Here is a 14,030-nt window from a genome sequence, read left to right on the forward strand (position 1 = left end):
GTAGACCTGGCAACACCGGAAGCCACTTCTGTCAGTCACGCTTGCGCTCCCCTGCTTTGAACGCCACTCTGTTGTTCTTGATATTTTTTGCATATTTTCTTGAAATTAACCCTCATTATGGCTCCCAAGAAAGTGAAAAGTGACAGTGCAAGTGGTGGTAGGAGGCTTGAGCGTTAAATATGGAAATGAAGAAGGAAATAATACAAAACCAGAGAAACTACCAGCATACCTTTCATCATCACTCTCCATATCCGTCCGTTTTTCCTTCCTTCGTGATCCAATTCCTCTTCTCTTCGGTGTATTCCACCCTAGATCATCTTCCCTCCCACTCATCTTACAAACCAGGTCATTAATAGAAGACGAGTACCACAGTGAACATCACCCAGGCCCTGTGTAAACAATACTCTAGGCCCCGTTGGAAACGGCGCCGATCAGCTGATCAGTGGGGAGCTCGCCAACCATACGTCCTTTCTCCACGGTGCCCCACAAAATGCATTTACATGTGTTGCAATATTTAGTTGACAATATATATCTGGTTGACAATATTTGAGTGATCTGGCCACAGGGCACAACATAAACCCATTAAAATGTTATATATGAGGATTTTGGGCCTTGGAATGGATTATTTTTTTCTACATTAATTTCAATGGAATAAATTGCTCCCTAATTCGAACATTCTCATTTCGAACAGCCCAAATGAACCAATTAAGTTCGAATCACGAGGTACCACTCTCTATTTTCATCGCCGTTTGGCGAAGTGAGGGAATAGAAGGAAATTAAGGAGGTGGAGTAGTGAAGGAGCAGAGAGAGTAACGAGAGAAGAGGGAGGAATATTATGTTCTATTAACTAAGGCCATTTGTCGTCATATATTATGACATCTCGGCCCCGAGAGGTCACAAAATCCATTTGACAGCTCGGCTCCTCGGATAGAGGCACCCTTATAGTCGTTTTGTGTGAAAATGGCATTTTCCGGTAATGCGCATATTTTGGGGGTAGGGGATGTAGAAAGAGCCGTTATATTATTACTTTTTAAGATATGCAGACAAACCACCCATGAAAATGAAGTGTTTAATATACTCTAACACGTTTATTCATGAAAAGTTACAAAATTGTATTTACCACATGGAGACAGGGGTCGGACCATACTCTGACCGCGTACCTCCCAAAAAATGACCTTTCACAACTTTTTTCCATAAAAAAATGCCACCGTTTACAGAAATGGTATATCTAGTGTATTCATTGTGTAGAAGGCATGTTTTAGCAATTTTTTTTACCAAATTTCAGGCATCTGTGATAAGAAGGGGCGACATTATGGCGACTTGTATTAGGCCCTAATTTCGGGAAACAAGATATGTAATGACAAAAGACGGTTTACTGTTCTAATACTATAAAATTCTGTTGTAAATTCAATAAGTAACTCCATGACATTAGAAGCTTAATTACAATCGACATTGTGTTATAAAAATATGTCACATAGCAATGGGGGAAGGGGTGAGAACGGGGACGGGGGGGACCTTTACGACAGTTCCAACAGTTTGAGAACACACTAATTGCTGTTGTCACCATGCTTAAAATTAAGTTCATTGATCATCTTTATCCATTTGACACAACCCCTCACAGTTGCAAGCGCTTGTACAAGCGAGAAAGCCAGCCTTTAGACAGCCACATCTAGTGGGGCTGCACCCCTTCTTAAAAGAGCAACTTACCGAAGCCATGCACACGAGTTTGGCACTGGTTGCACAGGCGTAAGTTTCCCAGTTTTAATGGTCCATCCATTCCCATCTGGAGAGGGTAGATCCGTGTCATTCGTAAGGGCGGTCCTCCAGATGAAAGCTTGGTAGTTACTGCGCATTAGATGAAAAGAAAGAGCGTCCTCAGGAGGTGGTAAGGCTTCTATGGAGGACTTCCCCTTCACAAACATCTTCAGCCTAACTTCATTCAGGGACCCACAATTTCCGTAGTTGAACAGGTGGCAAACATACTTTTCTGCACCCTTTCGTGCATCTTCACTAAATTCTGCAGAAACGTAAATCGCCTGTAGCAAGTCTGGTTCCTTTAAAAATACTTTCCAGCAGGTATGTTTTCCTTTACCTGAGAATTGGCTGGTTGTATCACAACCAGTGACTGCATGGAATGCCATTAGAATGTCAATCACTGATGGGGCCTGATTGATTGAATGGACAGGGATGTACTTTGGATGTTTTGAAGTGCCAGAATCAATCCAAATCTCTGGAGAATGTTCAGATCTGTGGCCAAGTGCTAGCACCTGCCAATGTGGAGGAACATAACATTGTTACTTGCATTATGTTGGCCACTCCTAGGCCTTCAACAATGACCCAAGCACGCTGCTGCCAATCAGGAGCGCTCAGTGAGATTGAATCTGAGTGGCTGAGATGGGGTACACACCAAGCTGGTGTTAATGTCAATGTCTTCATACTTGTAGTCAACAGTAAACTGTTGCATCACCTATAAAAGGAAGATTTTGTCAGTTTCATGAGTATGTGCAAACTACAATGTAAGTTAGTATTAGCTCTGATTTCAAGAGGTAATTTTCTATGTTAATGAACATAAGCATCCACTCATCATGATACCTATGCTTCTGTATCTAAAACATTTGGTTTATTATAAAATAAAATTTTGTTCCTAATGATGACTGTAACTTACCCTTGTGAGGAAGATATACATTTCCTGTTCAGCAAGTCGCCTGCCAATGCACATTCTGACTCCAGCTCCAAAGGGAAGGGAAGCGAAGGGATGGATGGGACCAAGAGGCTTGTGTCTAAGCCAACGTTCAGGCAGGAACTCCTTGGCTCTGGGGAAGTAAGTTTCCTCCCATCCCGTCAACATGTTCATGCCAAATACAGACCACTGCTCCAGACCAACCAATCGACCAGGAAAAAACGAATTAATAATAAGTATGTAGTTTTGCCTGAGCATTATTGAATTCTTTTTAACATGAACAGTAGGTTTTGCCAGCTCTTATCAACATATTTTGTGATAGAAGGCTTTTGTGGGAAGCATGATGATGGAAAGTATTTTTGGCCACTAAATTAATACCATTTGTTAAATACAATTCTTACAAAGGTATGAATAAGTACCAATATGCTTACGCACGTTTTTGGGAATCACATAATTGTCCAGGATCAAATCCTTGTCTAAAGTTCGACTTGTTCCTATGACTAGAGGAAATATTCTGAAAAAAAAAAAAAAGGTCAGAAAATAATACGACAGATATCAAAAAAATGCTAAATAGCAATAATAAAGTTAATGGTCGCACACATGCCTGAAGGACTCCTTGATGACTGCCTTCAGGAAGGAGAGCTTGGCCAGGTGTTGTGCTGTCAGTGGCCCCTTATGGCCACTCAGTACTGTGTCCACCTCTTCCTGCAACTTAGTCTGCACTGCTGGGTGCCGTGCCAACAAATACAATGTAAAGCCAATGGTGTGGGAAGTCTGTAGAAGTCATGTCCAATTAGTTATTTGCTTAGACAGTAGCTAGACTTTTATTTACTATTTTTTTCTGATCACAGTCTTTTCTAATCATTGGAAAGAAAATCTTTACACTTAACACTATGGTGTGATATGATTTTGTCTTACTGTGTCTATTCCAGCGAAGATCATGTCAAGAATTAGGGTAATAACATCCTTGCGGGAGAGACCGGGTGTCATGAGAAGACTCTCCATCAAAGTGGCTTCCCTGTCCTCATGACCCTGGGCCAATAGCAAGGCCTCAGTTTCTCGGATGTTGCTGTCCACCAGCCTGTGGTGTACATATGGAAGGAGGTACCATTATAAATTCAGGAGCAATTTTAACCTAAAAAAGGGACACACACACACACACACGGAGCAGGACAGACGTGTAACGCAACCGCTCCCGGGGGATCAGCTGTTTGGCCGCCATCTTGGTTGTTGTGTTTACAGGGCCAGGGGGTGCTCTGATGGGCCTGTCTCCCACGTAAAGAACTTAAAAAAGCTAGTGTAAGATGAGTGAGGAGGAGGAGGAGGGGTGACAGACACCGAGGGCAGGAGGGGAGAGGGAGCCGCGGGAGGATATGAGGACACTGAAGAGTATTATGAATTTAGCGAGCCGAATATCTCTGGCTTTAGTAATAATGAACCGTCTCTATACAGAAAAGTGTTGCTAGTGGAAAAGAAACTGAATGCATTGATCGGAAGAGTCAAGATCATGGAGGAGGATGATATGGAAGGTAAGAAGATGCACAGTGACTTAGGGACGCTCTCACAGTCACTTTGTTTTGATCGTTACCAATGGCGGCGATCGACGTGAAACTGGCTTATGGGATAGTGGTGGCTGCAGAGGAAGCGAGAGGTGTTGAGAGTGTGTACCAAGGTGCGGGGCTAGGCTAACCCTGCAGCCGCCACTACCCCATCGGCCAGTTTTGTGTGGAAATACGCACTATAACGGCGATCGACGTCATTGGCCCTTAAAGGCAAGAGTGCAAAGTCTAGAAGAAAGGGAAAAAAACTAGTCCAGGAAAATGAGGAGCTGAAAGTGAAACTGGCAAAATATGAAAAAATGGTGAAGGAAGGACTAGGAGTGGTAAGAAAGGAAAATGAAGACCTAAAAGAGAAAGTGGACAAAGAAGAAAAAAATAGTAAAGGAGAGAGTGATGGGTGAGATAAATACATGTAAAGTAGAACATGATAAAGCTAATGTAGACTTCCAGGAAATAATTGAAAAGCAACTAAAAGAGGAGAAGGAAAATGTGGAAAAAGAGGTGGTCAAGATCATAAAAAAGAATGAAGATTTAGTGAGAGATGTAGCGGATAAGAAAAAGTGTTATAATATTCAGAATGCAAGAGAAAAACATAACATATAAACCAAGAAGGGATAAGGAAGAACTTAAGTCAGTGAAGGACTTACTGAAAAACTTAAATGACGATGAAATACAAAACCTTGAGGAGGAAGTGGAAGAGATTGTTAGGATGGGCCCTTACATGGAAGGTAAGACAAGGCCAGCTAAATTAAGATTAAAATCACAGAAAGTAACTGAGGAGATATTGTACAGAACAACTAAACTAAGGAAAATAGACGATCGTAAGGAAATATACATAAAAAAATAGATATGAAAAAGAAAGGAAAAAATGGAATGAATTACAAGCAGAGGCAAAAGAGAGAAATAATGAAAGATCAGAAGAGGAAAAAGAGGTATTTTTTTTGGAGAGTTCTGGGAGATCGAGTAAAGAAATGGTATTTAAGGGAAAAGCCGAAAGAAAACAGAAGCTAGACAAGATTGAAACAAATAAGGGATTAAGTGTGATGTATGCAAATACACTCGGCCCTCGATTTAACGGATTAAAAGGGGAGAAGGGTGGTCCGTTGCTTGAAAAAGTCCGTTGCTTGAATATACTGTATATATATATATATATATATATATATATATATATATATATATATATATATATATATATACATGTGTGTGTGTGTGTGTGTGTCATGCACTGTACCTTAAAAATGCGGTGTGCTTCTCCCTGACTGTTCTGTAGGGGCGGGTTGGAAAAATCCGCCATGTGTGTACTCCAAACTCCGTCAGGTTCAAGTTGTGGAAGAGGTCGCTCACCAGCCTAATGAGTCTCATGGGCTCGGAGTCTTCGGGCAAGTCAGGTGTCAGGCAGCCAAGGCGCCGGTTAAGGGCCACAACACCCACGGCTGAAAAAAGAAATGCTTTGTTCTTTTCGAACGTTGTCACCAGTCATTGTGTGTGTGTCTAACCACACTATGCCAGTTCTCTTTATAATTACTTTGTGATAAAACTGCATAAACAATCATATCCACATCAAATTTACTTTTTCATTATGTAAAAGAGAAAACTCACACTCCAGAGCCCACTTGTACAGTTCTGTCTGAAAGTCTCGGGGCATCTCGCCGTGCTTCGCCTGAAAGAAAGCCATCCTTGTGGACAGACAATGGGTTACTGCATATCATCAACAGAATAAGACTTACTTTAAACTAAAATTGCAGTGATACTGACATAAAACACATACACACACACACAAAAAAAGCTGAAAATCGAATGCTTCCCATTCTTTCTTTACCTTTCAATGAAATCAAGTGTTATCTGGTCGACCTGTGACAGATAGGACACCACATTCTTGGACTTTAGCATGGGTGTCTGAACTCTACTTCGCACACGCCACCACTCCTCACCATTCCTGCCGTGAGAAAATTTCCCGTAAATTATAACAATAAAATTTCAATCAGTGGTTCATAATCTTTTTGTAATTGCAATTCCTTTCTCAAAACCTCGTCATACGTGCTACTCCCTTACTAACAATCGTTTTAGTTTCACTTTTCTTTTCCTTAGAATATGAAGAAAAATGCTACAATATGACGAATATGACAAAATTAGATAAAAGATAACTGAACTGCTACAGCTGATATACAGAATCCCCCGCCGTTCACGGCCTCACTGTTTACGGATTCGCTTATACGCGGGTAGGGTATTTGCGACACCCCCCACCGAACGCGGATGAAAACTCGCGTATACGCGGTCTATAGCGCCCAGCTCGAACGTTGGGCAATGTAAAGAAACCGTCCCTGGGGCTGGAGCTTGGGCTGGATGTACGGGACTGTCACTTTCTAAAGGAAACTTACTTATTTTTGCTTTCTAAACATCTAAATTCGATATAAGTGTCATATCCATGCATGGAAGACCGCAGTGCTATTCACACTACGTATTTCCCCGTGGGTCTGACGTTTGGCTGACAGGATCATGGTGGTTAAGAACCGATGTTATCCTACGTGTACTGTAGTGAAAACTCATTAATCTAGGACACAGAAAACACAATTAATAAAACTGGAATAACTTTACATCTCTTTCCCTCCCAAACGGAACATGACAGTGTTAAAGTAAGCGAAATAATCCTTAAGTATGATACACGTAGATGCTTTTCGGGTCTTTCAAGCTTGGCAACGCTGTCCCCACACTAATAACGACATTCAGTTAAAGTTACTGTTAAAACCATTAATTAGGGATGTTTTATGCAATAGTTATGGGTCAGGAAACGGTATATACTATGTGCTAAGTACGATGATCTGGCAACACTGGTGTACCCGGAGCAAAATAAACTTGTTTGTTTTGCTCCGCCGCGGCCGCCATCTTGAAACAAGATGGCAGACGCGGCGAGGACGGTAAGGTCGCTCTCGCTTACTGGCCGGGTCAGGGCATTAAATAACACAACTAACCATCACATCAGACAATTAAGATCACCAGGAGAGCGGCAATACTAGCTTAAACACAAGATATATAGGGAAAAACAGAGCCTACATTGCCCCTTGCCTGGACGTGTGTTAAATTATTACAGTCCATATTTAATTTGTGATTTATGTGTATGTAAAACTATATAACAATGCTTAGAAATGCCTTAGAAATCCATTTTTTTATTCGATCGAGATAGTAGAACGAAACCCTATTTTTCCTATTTGATTATAGTCCCGTCGATCGCGGATTCGTGGATCACGGGAATCTCGTGGAACCAATTACCCGTGAACGGTGAGGGCTGCTGTATACCAACATGTTCTTTCTGGGCTTCCAACTTCTTCCAAGGCTTCACAACGCTTCTTGTTATCTCCGCTACCACCTCAGATATTTCGACTCACAGGATGCAAACTCCAGCTCTAGATAGCTACAGTTAACATTTATATTTTCTTAAATAATAATAAAACAAAGTAAGTGTTCCTATTACAAACAACCTAAAGAAAGGAGGGGTTTTAACTTACTCAGATAGAACACCCGTTTTTCCCTCGAAGTAATCGTCTTCCATTTCCAATCTGATTTTTTTGAGTGAGAGGAAGCCGTATCGTACTGGGTTGTCCATGGTTGCCCTTATCATGGCTTCTATGTGGTCTGGATTGATCACCAAGACAGCGGGAGGAAACTGCGGAGTCTCTAGCCTCACCATGGGACCGTGTTTCTGTATCAACCCCTCTAATAGCTTGTGTATCTTATTTGGAGAGAAGGCTGAGAAATAAAGAATAGATATAAATTTAAGTGATAAAAAATTAAAATAAGTATACTAGAAAATGTCAATAAATAATATTAGAATTATTTTGTACACAAGCACATAAAAACATATGTCATACAACTGCACGTGCTGTTTTTTAACTGAAGGCTGAGAAGAACAGACATTAAAGCGAGTCAATCAATGCAAAAAGTATATAGGCGTAAAAAACAAAAGAATACAGTGAAGTATTTGACAGGACTCATGAGGAAACCCATGTTCTCTGTGGGGAGGAGACTACTCCTTTGCCTGTTTGTGTACGTATACCGGTATACGGAGGACGTAGGGTGCATGTAATGGAAGTAAATAAATAAGAAAAGCATACAGATGGATAAACAAAGCAATAGCAACTAGAATCAGTGCCGACCCTTCTAATCTGATCACTACACTCAATGCGTAGGGCCCGCTGGGAGCTGTAGTGGCGGCGGCACCACCGTCGCCGCGGCCAGCACCAGAGGCGGCAATGCGCTTTCGTAAACATTATCCCCTATTTAAAAAAAAAAAAAAAAAAAAAAGAGGCCTTGAATTGGATTTTGAAAGCGTTTCCATGACTGTTGAAGGTTTGTAGGCGTTTGTAGAAAAGACATATGAAGAGCTACTGATGTTTCATTAGGTAGGTAATGAGATACTGGCACGGTACTAAAACGAATCGGTAATTATTGAGAATGACTACGTGCCTCCAAAATACGATATTACGCCTCCATATTATACTTAAGGGACGAAATACATGTCCCTAAACCATAATATGAAGGCGGAAAACTTAAAAGTAAAGAAAAAGTGGTAAAGGTAGTGAAAAGGCATATACATACATTTGTTTTGGTGGCGGCGGCTGCTCTTGCTCTTGCAGTATTGGGAGGCGATCAGTGTTGCCAACAATCCGGTTAGCGATGGTACTCTAGGTTAACGATGGTGCGCTTAGTTAGCGATTAGCCCACGCATGTGAGATCAGGTCCACCACGCGTGTTTTTTTTTTGTTTTTTTTAGAACACGCACCTTTACCTAATACTATACCCGGCCCAAACCTTCACAAAACTCTGGGTAAAGGTGCGTGCTCTAAAAAAAAAAAAAAATTATAACCACGCGTGGTGGACCTGGTCTCACATGCGTGGGCTAATCGCTAACCAAGCGTTGGATCGTTGGCAACACTGCTCACCTCCCAATGGCCGCCGCCGCCACCAAAACAAATGTATGTATATGCCTTTTCACTACCTTTACCACTTTTTCTTTACTTTAATGTTTTTCCACCTTCATTTTATGGTTAAGGGACATGTATTTCGTCTCTGAAGTATAATATGGAGGCGTATTATCGTATTTTGGAGGCGCGTAGTGACTCTCAATAATTACCAACGAATCTTAACCAAAACAAGTAAAAACTCACACATTCCTGAAGCGACCAGACTCGGGAGACATCCAAGGAGGGGGAAGGTGGGAGGCCCTGGTATTTCCCGAACCGACTTGAGAACACCGCCATTCCGCTCGATTTGTGGTGCTGCTTTAAGTGACTCAGGCCTCGCGGTCACCAAGTGAGGTGTGGTGAGCGGGGGACAGCGTGCAGCCTTCCACACGTGCAACATCGTACAGTGTCCCCTTTATTATTAGAGAACCTGCAATAACACAGTGAAAATATGTTGAAGCACTGTGAGAGAAGTCCGCGGGTGCATATGCGCCGCGGAGGGACGTATGGCCGTTATAATAGGAAAAACCCGACAGGAAATCGCGAACAGGCCTTCTTTCGAGGACTGTGATCAGGTGAGGTGCCAGTGGATGCGCGGACACCGGGTTGTTTATTCAATGTTGTGTTCAAGAAAAAAGAATACTCATAATTTTAGTTAGCTTTTGGTTATAAGGATTCTTTACGAAATACATTTATAACATTACCTTCTACTATTTTTTTATAGTTAGGAAACGTACTGAATCCTGGATCGGCTACGGTGACGTAAGGTACGCCCACAGTTATATACATAGAGGGTTCCCAGAGCCTGGATTTTGAAGCAACTGGCGGCCATCTTAGGGTGACGGATGGCGAGACAGAAATTTAACTTCACATAGTTATGTCTGCTACTGCTATTATCAAGTTACCAGCGCCTCGGCGATCCTGTCTGATAGATTTGTTATTTTCTTGTCCATTTTTTACACCCTGATTATTGTTACATTGGCACATGTCATATACCATGGATCTGAATCGGAAAAATGTGCTGAATTTGAAACTGTAAACAAAAATTTAATGCAATAAAAAGTACATGAATGACAAGGAGTTGAAGCAAAAAAGTGAACAAAAATGTTTATACACTACCATAATTTTTCTCATTATTTTATTGTAGGTATTCCTAAGTGCGATAAATTTATGATCGTGATATGCAGCAATGATCGGCTCAGTTTTCCAAAATATCATAATGGTGGCTAGCTAATAGTGGTTAAGTGTAAACATGTGGAATTGTAGTACGGCGACTATGCCTGATGAATGAGCCTCCCATAACCCACTTAGCCAGTGGGGTACCTCTTTGGCCGACTCGGTAAGGAGTGGCTCTCCCGTCACGCTGGTCGCGGGTTCAATCCCAGGCAGCCGGCGAATACCCTGATCTTGATTAATTTCTCGTGTGTTTTGATACACGCAGAGGACGTGTTGGAAAATAGAGGAATAGATAGAAAAATAAGCTCACGGGGCACCACAAAATGGTGGCAGCGGTGGGATGATTTACTTTGATGGTGTGAACAACAGGCTCAGGAAGGGCTTCACTTGTTAAGAGTTAGTGTCAGTAGAAGTGAAATTAAATTGTCAACATGCCTGGAGACAAGGTAAAACTGGAGTCCCCAGGGGCAACAGGAGGATCCCAAGAGCCAGAAGTGAGGATTGTAGAATTTGAGAACAAATTGAAAGAGCTGGAGGATATTATTATTGCACAGGGGGAAATTCTTAGCCAACGAGGTCATGAGACCTTTGTCAAGACAGGAAGCTCACCCCCACCCAAAACTATTTCTACTAGCCCCAGGGACATACCCATCTTGCAATTACATGAACTGGATGATTTAGAGGCCGCAGGGTAACTCAGTCTCTTCTTTGACCTTGTCGAACAATGTACCACCGAGGATGGGGATAGAATGAAGGTGGCTAAAACAAGAGTTAGTTCAGAGCTTGCCATGCTCATTCATAATCAGCAGGGGGAAAAATAGTTGCCAGTCTTGGGAGGATCTGAAACAGTTCCTAAAAACCCAGTTTGCTGCTGAGGTGGCTCTTGATAGGGCCTGGCAGCATTTTGAGAGCCATCAGTATGACTGGGCTCTCAACCCCCAAGGGTTTGTGAATACTCTAATGTACAAATATGCTGTTATCGAAAGTAAGTTCCCCAGTGACACCCTCCCTAACAAAGAAAAGGCCATAAAAAGGAAATTGTGGAGTGGATTGCCAGCAGAGGCAAAAGGAAGGGTAGAAGGCTTTTTGGGTGAGAGTTACCCCCTCAATAAGTTTGTTGACCGAGTGGAGCACGAGAGACAGTTCATAATTGCAAAGCATGTCCCTACAATAGGTAGAGTTGAGAAGGAGCAACCTGCCTCAGAAGCCACTAACCCGAAATCTGAGTCAAAGAGTGAGCTCCAAGAGCTTAAAAACCAACTTGATTCACTCTCAAAGAAGCTTGAGCGCCTCACCCTGGGAAGACAGCGGTATTGCTCCTACTGCCGCAGTAATTCCCATGACCAGCGTGAATGTACACGCAGCCCACCAGCAGGTCATTGTTTTGATTGTCTACGAAAGTACTGTAGACATGGGCACCCAAATTGTCCAGGGAAGAAGCCCCAATCCAACTCACACTGACTAGGATCCATAAGAAATACTTCCCCAATAATATCTATCGCAGTAAATGGGAGAATCGTGCAGGTTTTAGTTGACACAGGCAGTGGCCACACACTGGTAAAGAAATCAGTAGTAGAGAGACAAGGTGGGGAGATCAATACATTCCCCCGCAATAATTAAAAGAAGGTAGATTGACCACTTTGGCAACGATACCCTGTTTTGACCCCTGACACCTCTGAATTTTGTTGACACAACAGATTGTAGTGGAGATATGGGAGCACAACAGGCCTCTTTGTTTCAACACCCATCTCTTCCCTCTCACTCTGTCTCCTCTCATACTTTTCATTTTTTTCTCCTTCTCTTGTGTACTTCCTTCTTTCCTCTCTCTCTCTCTCTCTCTCTCTCTCTCTCTCTCTCTCTCTCTCTCTCTCTCTCTCTCTCTCTCTGCCATGAGAAACCCACAAACATATATAACTGGTTGTGCAAACATCCCAGGTTAACTCTATTTACATGGGGAAAAATACCATTACAATTTTAGTACATTTCGGGCCATTACAGAATCATGGAAAGGTCGCCAATGCATCACCCTATGGCGGCCGACCATAGAGTTACAGGGAGGACCAGTGGCTTCACCTCTCACTGTGGCGAGAGATTGGAGTTGAATCCTCTAGTATATAACTCTGTGGGTACGCCTATAGGGTCCTTCACTGATCTGACCTGCCATCTGGTGGCCCTGCTGGAGCTGCTGCCAAAGTCGAGCACTGCGGTGCGGCGTTCTCAGCTGGGGTCCAGCGAGGCTTAATTGACATTTATCTGTACCAAACAAGCAAAATATCAGCGTTGTAATCACAACAGTACCAGACTCTTTAACTGCTTGCCAAGAAGCTTGAGGGACCTAACAGGGTTACCAGTAGAGTCCTTCAAATATAAACTGGACAAGTGGCTCAGCAAGCTAACAGATGAACCACCCATACCAAGCTACCCAAGCTGCCACCACAACACCCTGCCTCAAGTCATCCAGAGAGCAGGGGAAGGGAAAGTGCCTGGAATCAGTGGAGGCCCACCTCAGCTGTGCCAATAACAGGCAAAATAGACCAAAGTAACCAAAATAAAGTAACTGTCTACCTCCCCATACTCGATTTCACCTGATACCTTCTTCTTCTTCTTCTTCGTGGGTGTTTTATGGGGCTAGTTAGGCTGTGGGCCCACAGCCTCTAGAGCCCCGTCAGTGGTAGTTGTTATCAGGAGTCGTTGATTGTGTTGGCCGTCCTGTCACCAGGGCGGGAGTTAGATCCTGTCGAGTTGCCCCGACTTCTGCAGGAAGGTTTGCGTGCACTTGAGGGCGTGGAAGGCAGTGTTGGGGCTGAGGGGGTCGCTGCCCAGCAGGTCCTCTAGGGTTGGCCTGTGAATACGGAGACTGGTTAAGGATGCTTTGAGGGTGGTGCGGAGGGAGTGGAATCTTGGGCAGTGGAGGAGGAGGTGTTCTGGTATGTCAGGTTGTGTGGGGCACCATGGGCAGTGTGGGTCTCGGACTATGTTCAGTCTGTGCAGGTGGGCGTTGAGGCGGGTGTGTCCAATCCTTAGACGGGTGATGGCTGTGTCCAGGGGGCGACTGGGGGAGAAGGGGCGCCAGTGCCGGGCGGGGGAGTGTCTGTAGTGGCCGAGGGTGAGCTGTCTGAGGTCTATCGTTAGTCTGGTGGTCCAGTGGCTGTTGGAGGACTGTCGGAGGTGGGTCTTGAGGTCACTGTGGTCCTTCTTCTTCGTGGGTGTTTTATGGGGCTAGTTACTGAATGACACAAACCACTTGATCTCGATGTCACAAGTGACTTGGGATTTCTTCAAGGTTTGTAACGGCAGACAAAAAAACATACAGAATAGACAGTGTCCTAGATATACACGGGACAAAATACTATTCTCTGCATCTACATTTTCATTATGTTTTTCCTCTTTCCTCTTTTCGCCTTACTTCATTTCTTAGCTTTTCTTCGTTCCTCGTACTGCTCTTGTTCTTCTTCATCTTCACTCCTCCATGAAAGGAAAAGTTAAGGGCCATTGGCAGGTTATGAAGAGTTAATACTACATTGAACAAACAAAAAAAGTAATGATGGATAACTTGTCAGGAGAGCGGTAGAATTATTTTCAGACCCGTTAAAAAACCTGCAAGACACATGTGCAACTCTTCCCACATGTAAACAAAAGAGAAATAATAAGAAAACA

At 43.1% G+C, this 14,030-nt stretch overlaps 1 protein-coding gene across 3 annotated transcripts; it reads right to left on the reverse strand.

Moving 5' to 3' along the window:
• Positions 1-1,055: 1,055 nt before the first annotated feature.
• On the reverse strand, positions 1,056-13,934 carry LOC127007050 (probable cytochrome P450 301a1, mitochondrial). 3 transcript variants are annotated; one of them, XM_050877566.1, is made up of 11 exons: positions 12,966-13,934; positions 9,402-9,627; positions 7,743-7,983; positions 6,059-6,175; positions 5,839-5,915; positions 5,471-5,672; positions 3,599-3,761; positions 3,285-3,454; positions 3,116-3,194; positions 2,666-2,869; positions 1,056-2,467 (listed from the first exon to the last, which is right to left on the reverse strand). In XM_050877566.1, the coding sequence occupies exons 2-11, from the start codon at positions 9,595-9,597 to the stop codon at positions 2,357-2,359; spliced, it is 1,560 nt and encodes a 519-aa protein (XP_050733523.1). In that variant the 5' UTR covers positions 9,598-9,627; positions 12,966-13,934; the 3' UTR covers positions 1,056-2,356. The 3 variants fall into 3 exon arrangements, with proteins under 3 accessions (XP_050733523.1, XP_050733524.1, XP_050733525.1); XM_050877567.1 differs by having other exon boundaries at positions 12,959-13,934; XM_050877568.1 differs by lacking the exon at positions 12,966-13,934 and adding an exon at positions 8,391-8,510 and having other exon boundaries at positions 9,402-9,532.
• Between the last annotated feature and the right edge of the window lie 96 nt (positions 13,935-14,030).

Source organism: Eriocheir sinensis, chromosome 34, assembly GCF_024679095.1.
Source record: "Eriocheir sinensis breed Jianghai 21 chromosome 34, ASM2467909v1, whole genome shotgun sequence".
NCBI lineage: Eukaryota > Metazoa > Arthropoda > Malacostraca > Decapoda > Varunidae > Eriocheir > Eriocheir sinensis.

What these genes read in the sequence shown, in the direction of transcription:
- LOC127007050 (XM_050877566.1), bottom strand. Translation starts at nt 9,597, where the DNA reads ATGTTGCACGTGTGGAAGGCTGCACGCTGTCCCCCGCTCACCACACCT. An exon ending in TCTGGTCGCTTCAGGAATGT is followed by an intron (nt 7,984 to 9,401) that starts GTGAGTTTTTAC and finishes TTTATTTCTCAG; the next exon opens with CCTTCTCTCCAAATAAGATA. An exon ending in GTCATCAAGGAGTCCTTCAG is followed by an intron (nt 3,195 to 3,284) that starts GCATGTGTGCGA and finishes TTTTTTTTTCAG; the next exon opens with AATATTTCCTCTAGTCATAG.